At 51.1% G+C, this 12694-nt stretch overlaps 1 protein-coding gene across 1 annotated transcript in view; it reads right to left on the bottom strand.

Moving 5' to 3' along the window:
• LOC122547560 (mucin-5AC-like) overlaps positions 1-12694 on the bottom strand; it is a 30687-nt gene that overhangs the window by 3414 nt on the left and 14579 nt on the right. The window contains exons 7-12 of the mRNA XM_043686178.1: positions 8882-9029; positions 4544-4618; positions 3968-4012; positions 3652-3711; positions 3198-3257; positions 54-113 (exon numbers count right to left, since the gene is read on the bottom strand). Of these exons, the coding sequence (XP_043542113.1) occupies positions 54-113; positions 3198-3257; positions 3652-3711; positions 3968-4012; positions 4544-4618; positions 8882-9029 (448 nt within the window). The remainder of the gene's footprint in view (positions 1-53; positions 114-3197; positions 3258-3651; positions 3712-3967; positions 4013-4543; positions 4619-8881; positions 9030-12694) is intronic.

Below are 12694 nucleotides of genomic sequence, written 5' to 3'. Positions count from 1 at the left end.
ACGAGTTGGAGGGAGGGAGAATGGACAGGAGGGAGGGACGGAGAACATGTTACCTCTGTCCAGGAGGCTGACTGGGGATGGGCTGCCGATGTTGATGGTGTAATTGTTCACCACTGTCAGCCAGGAGAGAAAGACGGAGACATTACAGATAGGGACATAGCTGTTCCACCACAACCACAACTCAGCTCCATCACAAATGGTCCCCGGTGGCCCCTGGCTTCCTTTGATGCTCGGCTCCTCCCCAGCTCTCACCACCCCACCCTCCCACCTTGCCAGGACGCCGGTCAGAGGGCAGCCCAGGTTGGGCAGAGTGTCACCGCCCTCCTTCTGTAACCCCACAGCCCACCACCGTCTTCGTGCAGCTCTGGGCTGCAGTCTGTAAATGTGGATTCTTATCTTAACAGTCAGCAGGCTGTAGGTCTCTTGCATTTTTCTGAGGGGCACGCATTGGGTAAATAAACAAGGTCTTTTCCCTGCGGTGTCCAGAATAGAGGGGCATAGGTTTAGGGCGTGAGGGAGAAGATTTAAAAGGGACCTAAGGGGCAACTTCTTCACTTAGAGGGTGGCGTGTGTGTGGAGTGAGCTGCCAGAGGAAGTGGTGGAAGCTGGTACAATGACAGCATTTAAAAGGCATCTGGACGGGGACATGAATAGAGATGCGATTAGGCAAGATTTTGCATTCATAGGATGGGGAAGGAAACTGCAGGGGATGGGCACAATTGAAATGTGGAGTTTATTCAAAGAACAGCTACTGCGAGTCCTTGATAAGTATGTACCTGTCAGGCAGGGAGGAAGTGGTCGAGCGAGGGAGCCGAGGTTTACTGGAGAAGTTGAATCTCTTGTCAAGAGAAGGAGGCGGCTTATGTTAGGATGAGACGTGAAGGCTCAGTTAGGATGCTTGGGAGTTGCACGTTATCCAGGAAAGACCTAAAGAGAGAGCTAGGAAGAGCCAGGAGGGGATATGAGAAGATAGGATCAAGGAAAACCCTAAGGCTTTCTATAGGAATATCAGGAATAAAAGAATGATTAGAGTAAGATCAGGGCCAATCAAGGACAGTAGTGGGAAGTTGTGTGTGGAGTCCGAGTAGAGAGGAGAAGTGTCTAATTTTCATCAGTATTCACATTAGAAAAAGACAATGTTGTTGGAGAGAATACTGAGATATAGGCTACTAGACTCAATGGGACTGAGTTTCACAAGGAGGAGGTATTAGCAATTCTGAAAAGCATAAAAATAGATAAGTCCCCTGGGCCGGATGGGATTAATCCGAGGATTCTCTGAGAAGCCAGGGAGGAGCTTGCAGAGCCTCTGGCTTTGATCTTTATGTCATCGTTATCTACAGGAATAGTGCCAGAAGACTGGAGGAGAGCAAATGTAGTTCCCTTGTTCAGGAAGGGGAGTAGAGACAACCCTGGTAATTATAGACCAGTGAGCCTTACTTCAGTTGTGGGTAAAGTGTTGGAAAGGGTTATAAGAGATAGGATTTATAATCATCTTGGAAGGAATAATTTGATCAGGGATAGTCAACACGGTTTTGCCAGGGTCGGTCATGCCTCACAAACCTTATTGAGTTCTTTGAGAATGTAACCAAACAGGTGGATGAGGGTAAAGCAGTTGATGTGGTGTATTTGGATTTCAGTAAAGCCTTCGATAAGGTTCCCCACGGTAAGTTATTTCACAAAATACAGAGGCTTGGGATTGAGGGTAATTTAGCGGTTTGGATCAGAAACTGGCCGGCTGAAAGAAGACAGAGGGTGATGGTTGATGGGAAATGTTCAGTTACTAGTGGGGTACCACAAGGATCTGTTTTGGGTCCACTGCTGTTTGTCATTTTTATAAATGACTTGAATGAGGGTGTAGAAGGATGGGTTAGTAAATTCGTAGATGACAATAAGGTCGGTAGAGTTATGGATAGTGACAGAGGATGCTGTAGGTTACAGAGGGACATAGATAAGCTGCAGAGCTGGGCTGAGAGGTGGCAAATGGAGTTTAATGTGGAAAGTGTGAGGTGTTTCACTTTGGAAGGAGTAACAGGAATGCAGAGTACTGGGCTAATGGTAAGATTCTTGGCAGTTTGGATGAGCAGAGAGATCTTAGTACTCTCTATGTACATAGATCCCTGAAAGTTGCTACCCAGGTTGATAGGGTTGTTAAGAAGGCGTACATTGTGTTAACTTTTCTTGGTAGAGGGACTGAGTTTCAGAGCCATGAGGTCATGCTGCAGCTGTACAAAACTCTGGTGCGGCCGCATTGTGGAGTATTGTGTACAGTTCTGGTCACCGCATTATAGGAAGGATGTGGAAGCTTTGGAAAGGGTGCAGAGGAGATTTACCAGGATGTTGCCTGGTATGGAGGGAAGGTCTTATGAGGAAAGGCTGAGGGACTTGAGGCTGTTTTCGTTAGAGAGAGGAAGGTTGAGAGGTGACTTAATAGAGACATACAAGATTAGCACTGCTGCCTCACAGCACCAGAGACCAGGGTTTGATTCCAGCCTCAGGCAACTGTCTGTGTGGAGCTTGCACATTTGGGCTGAAGGGTCTGTTTCCACCCGTAAGTAATCTAATCTAATCTAATCAAGATAATCAGAGGATTAGATAGGGTGGACAGTGAGAGCCTTTTCCCTTGGTTGGTGATGGCTAGCACAAGGGGACATAGCTTTAAACTGAGGGATGACAGATACAGGACAGATGTCAGAGCTAGGTTCTTTACTCAGGGAGTAGTAGGAGCGTGGAACGCACTGCCTGCAACAGTAGTAGACTCACCAAATTTAAGGGCATTGAAATGGTTATTGGATAAACATGTGGATGAGAATGGGATAGTGGAAGTTAGATGGGCTTCAGATTGGTTCCACAGGGTCGGCGCAATATTAAGCTAGTGATATGAATGCAGAATATGCTATGAATAGGACAGGTTTAGAGGGATATGGGTCAAGCACTGGCAAATGGGACTAGATTAGGTTAGGGATATCTGGTTCAGCATGGACGGGTTCTGTGCTGTATGACTCTGTGACTGAGTGCCAAACTGAAGGCACCGCTGAGCGTTAGCTGGCCCCAGGCAACAGTAGCATGTCTCAGTGTGGCAGCATACTGGAGGAAGGTAACATCATCTACTGTAGCCCCTGCACCTCTTAACAGCAAGAGAACAAAACAAATCAGAACAAGACTCAAACGGAAGGCCTGCAGCCCAGAGAATGCCTTACCTCTGTCCGGAAGGCTGGTTGGTGTCGAGCTGCCGATGTTAATGGTGTAACTGCTCACTGCTGTGAGCCAGGAGACAAAGACGGAGAAGTTACAGAAGTTACACCAACCCCCTCCTAGCTCCCCGATACCAACTGGACAGCCTTTTGGTTAGAGACACCGACATCACCCTGAGCTGCCTGGAGCTCACCGCACTCCCAGAACACACTGTCAGAACACGGCACATTGCCGAGGGGGTGTGAGTGACCCTGACAGGGCCTGTGACAGCCTAAAGGGGATGGGGTGGAGAGAAGAACTGACCTGCCTCGACGGGGGGGGGTGGGGGCGGGCAGTGAACTGGGGGGGGAGGGGGGGGGGGGGGGGGGGGGGGGGGGGAGGGGGAGAGGGAGAGGGGAGGAGGGAGGGGGAATGGGAGGTAGAAGAGGATGAAGGGGAAGATGGAAGTAAAGAGATTACCTTTCTCCGTAGGGCCAGCCAGCGGCGGGCAGTGGATGTTCACTGTGTAATTGTGTGGCACTGTGAACGGGGGGGGGGGGGGGAGAGAGAGAGAGAGAGAGAGAGAGAGACAGACAAAGAGGGTGGCTCACATTAAGGGACGCATCGCACAACACCCCAACCCACCACACCCCCAAACACACTCACAGCAACCCCCCCCACCAAACACACACATACGTGCACAAGGGGAGATGGGGAAGGCAGTGGGGGGGGAAAGGAAGTGGAGGGAGAGGGGGCAAGGCGCGGGTGGTAAGGAGGTATAGAGGCCGAGGGTTACCTCTGTCGGATGGCCCGCCGATGTTGATGGTGAAATTGTTGATGCCTGCGAGCAAGAGAGAGGGACAGGGAGAGGGAAAAGAACAATAGATTTACTCACAAACCACAGCCCCTACTTCACACCCACCAGCCCTCTCCCCTCAACCTCGTCAGCGCCCTCCCCTCTCCTCCACCTGCCAATCCCCTCCCCTCTCCTCTCCCCCCCACCCCCAGCCCCAACTCGCCTTCCAGAAGGTTGAACAGTAAAGTGTGGCCTCATGGTGGGTGCCACGGTCCCCAAGGGCCCAGCCTGGGTGACTCGAACGGAGATCGCTGTGACCTTACTGGATTATATTTGGGCCCGGCGGTCACTACACCAGGAGGGTTGGTGGGGGAAGTGTCACAGGCCCTGGGGAAAGTCACACACAACCTGGTAGAGCCTACCTGACCTCTAACCTCACTCGACAGCATCTACCTGACCTAAGTGTAGGATGGGGGCAGGGGAGGGGTTGGGGGCGGGGGGGCACTGCCTAGACTCTAGAGGCCCCCACAAGACTCTGATGTGAACCAGGGAGAGACAGAAATAAAAAACACTTACATCTCAGAGAAGTGTTGCTTTTCTCTGGGAGGCTTGCTGGTGTCGGGTTGATGTTGATGGTGCAATTCCTGGTGACTGCAGAGGCAGGGGGAGAAAGGAGGGGGCTTTAGATGGATCCGCACGCCATTCCCCGGGCCCACCGTCCCGACCCCTTCCCGGAATCCAGGGCAGCAGGAGCCAAAACCCCTTCAAACTGATAGACTTCAACTCTGAGAAAGCCCCATCGATTCCCAAACAGAACCACCCCTGCCTGACTCACCTGGATCATAACCGAGCAAAAGCATTCTGGCAGCAGGGAACCAGACCGTTTGGTCCGTGCCGACCAGATATCCCCAACCCAATCTAGTCCCATTCACCAGCACTTGGCCCATATCCCTCTAAACCCTTCCTATTCATGTCCCATTCTTTTTCAATGCTGTCATTGTACCAGCCTCCACCACTTCCTCTCGCAGCTCATTCCACACACGCACCACCCTCTGTGTGAAAAAGTCACCCCTCGGGTCCCTTTTATATCCTTCCCCTCTCACCTTAAACCTATGCCCCTTTAGTTCTGGAATCCCTCACCCCAGGGAAAAGACCTTGTCTATTTACCCTATCCATGCGCCTCATTATTTTGTAAACCTCTATAAGGTCAGCCCTCAGCCTCCGACGCTCCAGGGAAAACAGCCCCAGCCTGTTCAGCCTCTCCCTGTAGCTCAAACCCTCCAACATCCTTGTACATCTTTTCTGAACCTTTTCAAGTTTAGTGATGGACAGCACAGTGGCTCAGTGGTTAGCACCGCTGCCTCACAGCATCAGGGACCCACGTTCAATTTCAGCATCGGATAACACCCCCTCCGTGTCAGTGTGGATTTCCTCCGGGTGCTCCAGTTTTCTCCCACAACCAAAGATGTGCAGGTTAGGGTGGATTGGCCGTGCTAAATTAGCCATAGTTCCCAGGGATGTGCAGGTTAGGGTGGATTGGCTGTGCTAAATTAGCCATAGTTCCCAGGGATGTGCAGGTTAGGGTGGATGGGCTGTGCTAAATTACCCATAGTGCCCAGGGATGTGCAGGTTAGGGTGGATGGGCTGTGCTAAATTACCCATAGTTCCCAGGGATGTGCAGTTAGGGTGGATGGGCCGTGCTAAATTACCCATAGTGCCCAGGGATGTGCAGGTTAGGGTAGATTGGCAGTGCTAAATTGCCCATAGTGCCCAGGGATGTGCAGGTTAGGGTGGATTGGCCATGCTAAATTTCCCATAGTGCCCAGGGATGTGCAGGTTAGGGTGGATTGGTCGTGCTAAATTACTCATAGTGCCCAGGGATGTGCAGGTTAGGGTGGATGGGCCGTGCTAAATTACCCATACTGCCCAGGGATGTGTAGGTTAGGGTGGATGGGCCGTGCTAAATTACCCATTGTGCCCAGGGATGTGTAGGTTAGGGTGGATTGGCCATGCTAAATTGCCCATAGTGCCCAGGGATGTGCAGGTTAGTGTGGATTGGCCACGCTAAATTGCCCATAGTGTTCAGGTGTGGTGCCAAACATAGAAAGCAGGAAACACCACCAGTGCTTCGTCTGGATGCTCACTGAAGACATTACCTTGCTTGGTGACGAAACGTCGCAAAATAAACCTTCCAGCTCAGCGAGCAAACGTACATCCATATTGTGCAATATCTGAAAATGTTTCTCAACCCCATTCTCCTGCATTCTCCCCGTAACCCTTGATCCCCTGAACAATCAGGAAGCTAACTATCTCTGTCTTAAATACACTCAGTGTCCTGGCCTCCACAGCTCTCTGCAGCAATGGGTTCACAGATTCACCTCCGTCTGGTTGAAGGAATTCCTCCCCATCTCAGTTCAAAAGGATCGGCCCTTCGCCTTCTCTCTCCTACAGGTGCAACACCTGCTCCACGGCCACTCTGCCCAGGCCTCTTGGTATTCTAGAAGTTTCAATCAGATACCCCTGCAACCTTCTAACCTCCATTGAGTCCAGACCCTGAGTCCTCCACCGCTCCTAATATGACCAGCCCTTCATCCCGGGATTATTCTCGTGAAATTCTGTGGGACACCCTCCAACGTCTGCCCATCCTGAGACATAGGGCACAAAAACTGCTCACAATATTCCAAACGTGATCTGATCTGACCGAAGCCTTATACAGCCTCGGCTGTATAGCTCAGCTTTTGTATTCTAACCCTCATGAAATAAGATTAGATTAGATTACTTACAGTATAGAAACAGGCCCTTCGGCCCAACAAGTCCACACCGACCCTCCGAAGAGTAACCCACCCAGACCCATCTGACTAACGCACCTAACACTATGGGCAATTTAGCATGGCCAACTCACCTGACCTGCACATCTTTGGAGTGTGGGAGGAAACCGGAGCAGCTGGGGAGAATGTGCCAACTCCACACAGTCAGTCACCCAAGTTGGGAATTGAACCTGGGTCCCTGGTGCTGTGAGGCAGCAGTGCTAATCACTGAGCCACAAATAAATGCTAACATTGCATTTGCCTTCCTAACTACCAACTGAACCTGCATGTTGAACTTAAGAAAATGCTGAATTGGGGCTCCCAGGTCGCTTTGAGTTTCAGATTTCCGAAGCCTTTCCCCGTTCAGAAAATAGTCTACTCCTCTATTCTTCCTACCAAAGTGCATAAATCTCACTTTCCCACATTAGATTCCATCTGCTGCTACTTTGCCCACTCTCCTAACCTGTCTTAGTCTTTCTGCTGCCTCGACTGTGTTGCCGGAAAAGAGACACCTTAGGTGCAGGCTCATGGGTCCTTGAAAGTGGACTCTCATGTAGACATGCCTTTGTTGGTCAGGGCATTGAGTTTAGGAGCTGAAAATGTGTTGCTGGAAAAGCGCAGCAGGTCAGGCAGCATCCAAGGAGCAGGAGAATCGACGTTTCGGGCATGAGCCCTTCTTCAGGAATCACTGAGTATAGGAGTTGGGAGGTCATGTTGCAGCTGTAGGGGACATTGGTGACGTCACTTTTGGAATACTGTGTGCAATTCTGGTCCCTCAGCGATAGTTAAACTTGAGAGTTTGGAAAAGATTTCATAGAATCCCTATAGCGTGGAAACTGGCCACTTTGCCCAACAGGTCCATACTGACCCTCTGAACAGTAATCTACCAAGACCCATTCTCCTAACCTATTACTTTATATTACCCAGGACTAATACAACACAGCTACACATCCCAGAGCACTATAGGTAATTTAGCATGTCCAATCCACCATAACCTGCACATCCCTGGGCACTATGGGTAATTTAGCACGGCCAATCCACCCTAACCTACACATCCCAGAGCACTATGGGTAATTTAGCATGGCCAATGAGAGAGATTAGATTAGATTAGATTAGATTACTTACAGTGTGGAAACAGGCCCTTCGGCCCAACAAGTCCACACCGACCCGCCGAAGCACAACCCACCCCTACCCCTACATTTACCCCTTACCTAACACTCTGGGCAATTTAGCATGGCCAATTCACCTGACCTGCACATCTTTGGACTGTGGGAGGAAACCGGTGCACCTGGAGGAAACCCATGCAGACACGGGGAGAACGTGCAAACTCCACACAGTCAGTCACCTGAGGCGGGAATTGAACCCAGGTCTCTGGCGCTGTGAGGCAGCAGTGCTAACCATTGTGCCGCCCACACCATGAAGGGGAATGGAGGGCTGGGACATTGAGAGTATTCAAGACTGAGACAGAGAGAGATTTAAGCAGGAAGGGGAATGGAGGGCTGGGGCATTGAGGGTATACAAGGCTGTGACAGAGATTTAACCAGGAAGGGGAATGGAGGGCTGGGGCATTGAGGGTATACAAGGCTGNNGGGGCATTGAGGGTATTCAAGGCTGAGACAGAGATTTAACCAGGAAGGGGGATGGAGGGCTGGGGCATTGAGGGTATTCAAGGCTGAGACAGACAGAGATTTAACCAGGAAGGGGAATGGAGGGCTGGGGCATGGAGGGTATTCAACGCTGAGGCGGAGAGATTTTTAAATCAGGAAAGGAATCAAGGGTTATGGGGCAAAAAGGCAGGAAAGTGGGAATTGAGGATGATGAGAGAATGGAGGAGCGGACTCGATGGGCTGAATAGCCTACAGCTGCTCCATACACTCCCGGTCCTATTGCGTCCGGACCCTCGCTATGGTCTTGGTGAGGCCTGCAGGACGCTGCCCAACACTCCTGGTGCCTCTTTGACCCTGGGCTTGCCTGGCTCAGAGGGGGCACAGGGCACCCTTACCCGCCTGTGACCTGTTGCCTGGAGGTCAGCGGGCAGGATCAGGCAGGAAGGCGTCAGCCTTCTCCCAAGCCCCGGCTTCTGGAACCACTGCCGGCCATGCCCTACCTTCAGCACTGGGCGTCGGGCTGCACTCCATCCGGGGGGCCCCGTTGGGGCCTTTCTCTTGAGCAGACACCTCGGAGCCAGAGCGGGGCTCGCCGTTGCTGTCTACCTCCGCCCTTGTGGAATCACGGGTTGGCCTGTTGCCCGGTGCCTGGTGGAACAAGGAACGCAGGCGTTAGCACAGAAACAGCGGGTAGGCCTTATCCCCCAGAGCAAAGAGCGAGAGACCAGACGGTGTCGAAAAGTGTGGCGCTGGAAAAGCACAGCAGGTCAGGTAGCATCTGAGGGGCAGGAGAATCAACACACAGGTAGATGGAGGTGAAGGTGAAGGTGATCGGTATGAGAGGAGGATGGAGCGGATGGGTGGGAAGGAAGATAGACAGGGGAAGGAAGATGGACAGGTCAAGAGGGCGATGTCGAGTTGGACAGTCGGACCTGGGATGAGGTGGGGGAGCAGGGGAAATGAGGAAACTGGTGAAATCCACATTGATGCCGTGTGGTTCGATGGTCCGGAGGCAGAAGGTGAGGCATTCTTCCTCCAGGCATCGGGTGGTGAGGGAGTGGCGATGGAGGAGGCCCAGGACCTGCACGTCCTTGGCGGAGTGGGAGGGGGAGTTGAAGTGTTCGACCATGGGGCGGTGGGGTTGGTTGGTGCGGGTGACCCAGAGATGTTCTCTGAAACATTCCGCAACTTGGTGTCCTGTCTCCCCGATATGGAGGAGACCGCATCGAGAGCGAGGGACACAGTAGACGATGTGTGTGGAGGTGCAGATAAATCTCTGCTGGATGTGGAAGGTTCCTTTGGGGCCTTGGACAGAGGTGAGGATGGGAAGGTGTGAGCACAGGATTTGTGCTTCAAATGGTATGAGGCGAAGGTGCCGGGAGGAGAGGGTGGGTTGATGGGAAGACAGGGGCCAGAATTAAGGACGTCTGCTCACAGCCGGGACAGAATGTCAGCGAGATGAGAGCCCAGCGGTCGTGGCCTGGGTAAGTGCTGGTAGCATGTGCAGAATGAGGGCAGAGACATCACCAGCAGAGCGTGAGGAGCTGGGAACTGAGTTAAAAAAAAAGAGAACTTTAAAAGCTCCGGAGCCTGACCTGAGCTGCGGGCCAATTGGCAGAGGGCGCGTAAAACTGGAGAGACGTGCAGAGGGGCCCTCGGAGGCTGGTGTGGGCGAGGGATAAAACATGGAAAAGATGTGATTGAACAGACTGTAGAGACAAGGAGGCTAAAAAGGCTGTGGCTGTTTTCCCTGGAGCGTCGGAGGCTGAGGGGTGACCTTACAGAGGTTTACAAAATTCTGAGGGGCATGGATAGGGTAAACAGACAAGGTCTTTTCCCTGGGGTGAGGGAGTCCAGAACTAGAGGGCATAGGTTTAGGGTGAGAGGGGAAAGATATAAAAGAGACCCAAGGGGCAACTTTTTCACACAGAGGGTGATACGTGTATGCAATGAGCTGCCAGAGGAAGCGGTGGAGGCTGGTACAATTACAACATTTAAGAGGCATTTGGATGGGTATATGAATAGGAAGGGTTTGGAGGGATACGGGCCGGGTGCTGGCAGGTGGGACTAGATTAGGTTTGGGATATCTGGGTCGGCATGGACGGGTTGGACCGAAGGATCTGTTTCTGTGCTGTACATCTCTAAGACTCTAAAAGAGGACAATAGCGAGACAGGAACTGAGGGTCTGAGGGAAGGGGCAGCAAGATAGTAAATCTAAGAAAGCACCGACGGTCAAGGTGAGGTGTTACGAAGACAACAAAACAAAAAGACAGAACCGAAGGCTCCGTATCTGAACGCACATCGCATTCACAACAAACTGAACAAACTGGTGATTCATGCTGAAGTCAATTTCACCATTAGAGTGACGTGGCTGTTGGACAATAAGGATTGAGCCCTGAATATTGAGGGGTACGTGGCGCCGGAGAGAAACTAGGTAGCTGGGTCAAGGGGCAGAACTGTTAGCCAAGGATGGCATTTTGCACGGTGCTCTGAGACGCCCTTGGTTCAGGAGATTTCCAGGCTGCGTGTGATAAGGTGGCACTGCGGAGAAATACAAGTCCATAAGCAGCACACGCAGAAGGCTGCCTGGCTGCTGGACAGGATCCATAAATGGCTGACTGGCAGGATGTAATGAGGGGAGTCCCACAGGCCTCTGAACAGTTTGATATCAATTACCTGGAAGTGGACGTGGTGGGTTGTGAAGGCAATGGGAGCTAAATTCGCAAGTAACTCTCAGGTTAGACGGGAAAAAGAGTGTGACGAAGAGGACACCGGGAGGCTGCAGATGGAGAAAGAGGGGTACGCTGAGCAAAGGCACAAACGTTTGGCAGATCAGAGCACAACACGGGAGAATGTGAAGTTGTCCCTTTGGCCCCAACAATACAAGAAATCAGCCGAAATTAAATGGAGAACAATTGTCGGAAATTCCGAGGTGCAAGGAGACTGAGGTCACAGAGGGTCAGTAAACCCAGGGCCAGCACGTCATCAAGGCGGCGAATGGGATGCTATCCACTATTGCAAAGAAGAAGAACTGAATATGAACAAAAGGATGTCACACTTCACTACAGGGCAGCGATGACACTATCGAATACTGGGGGTGGAGTGGATTTCCTATTGAAGGAAAGAGGAGGTTTACCAGGAATGGACAGACCAGGCTTGTTCCGACTGGAGTTCAATAGACAATTGATGCAGGAGTAGGCCATTCTGCCCTTCGAGCCAGCACCACCATTCATTATGATCATGGCTGATCATCCTCTATCAGTATCCTGTTCCTGACTTATTCTCATAACCCTTGATTCCACTATCCTTAAGAGCTCTATCTAACTCTTTCTTGAAAGTATCTAGAGAGTGGGCCTCCACTGCCCTCTGGGGCAGAGCATTCCACACAGCCACCATTCTCTGGGTGACGAAGTTTCTCCTCATCTCTGTCCTAAATGGTCTACCCCGTATTTTTAAGCTGTGTCCTCTGGTTCGGCACTCACCCATCAGCGGAAACATGTTTCCTGCTGCCAGAGTGTCCAATCCTTTCATAATCTTATATGTCTCAATCAGATCCCCTCTCAGTCTTCTAAACTCATGGGTATACAAGTCCAGTCTTTCAACATAAGATAGTCCCGCCATTCCAGGAATTAACCTCGTGAATCTACGCTGCACTCCCTCAATAGCCAGAATGTCTCCTCAAATTTGGAGACCAAAACTGCACACAGTACTCCAGGTGTGGTCTCACCAGGGCCCTGTACAGCTGCAGAAGAACCTCTTTGCTTCGATACTCAATTCTTCTTGTTATGAAGTCAAGCATGCTATTAGCCTTCTTCACTACCTGCTGTACCTGCATGCTTACCTTCATTGACTGGTGTACAAGAACACCCAGATCTCTTTGTACTGCCCCTTTACCTAACTTGACTCCATTTAGGTAGTAATCTGCCTTCCTGTTCTTGCCACCAAAGTGGATAACCACACATTTATCCACATTAAACTGCATCTGACCACTCACCTAACCTGTCCAGGTCACCCTGTAATCTCCTAACATCCTCATCACATTTCACCCTGCCACCCAGCTTAGTATCATCAGCAAATGTGCTAATGTTATTACTAATACCATCTTCTATATCATTAACATATATTGTAAAAAGCTGCGGTCCCAGCACAGATCCCTGTGGTACCCCATTGGTCACCGCCTGCCATTCCAAAATGGAGCTGTTTATCACTACTCTTTGTTTCCTGTCAGACAACCAACTTTCAATCCAAGTTAGTACTTTGCCCCCAATACCATGCGCCCTAAGTTTGCTCACTAACCTCCTATGTGGAACTTT

The sequence above is a fragment of the Chiloscyllium plagiosum genome, unplaced genomic scaffold (assembly GCF_004010195.1).
Source record: "Chiloscyllium plagiosum isolate BGI_BamShark_2017 unplaced genomic scaffold, ASM401019v2 scaf_9451, whole genome shotgun sequence".
Lineage (NCBI taxonomy): Eukaryota > Metazoa > Chordata > Chondrichthyes > Orectolobiformes > Hemiscylliidae > Chiloscyllium > Chiloscyllium plagiosum.
The sequence above is the reverse complement of the archived record's forward strand: the minus strand, read 5'-3'. Positions and strand labels throughout refer to the sequence as shown.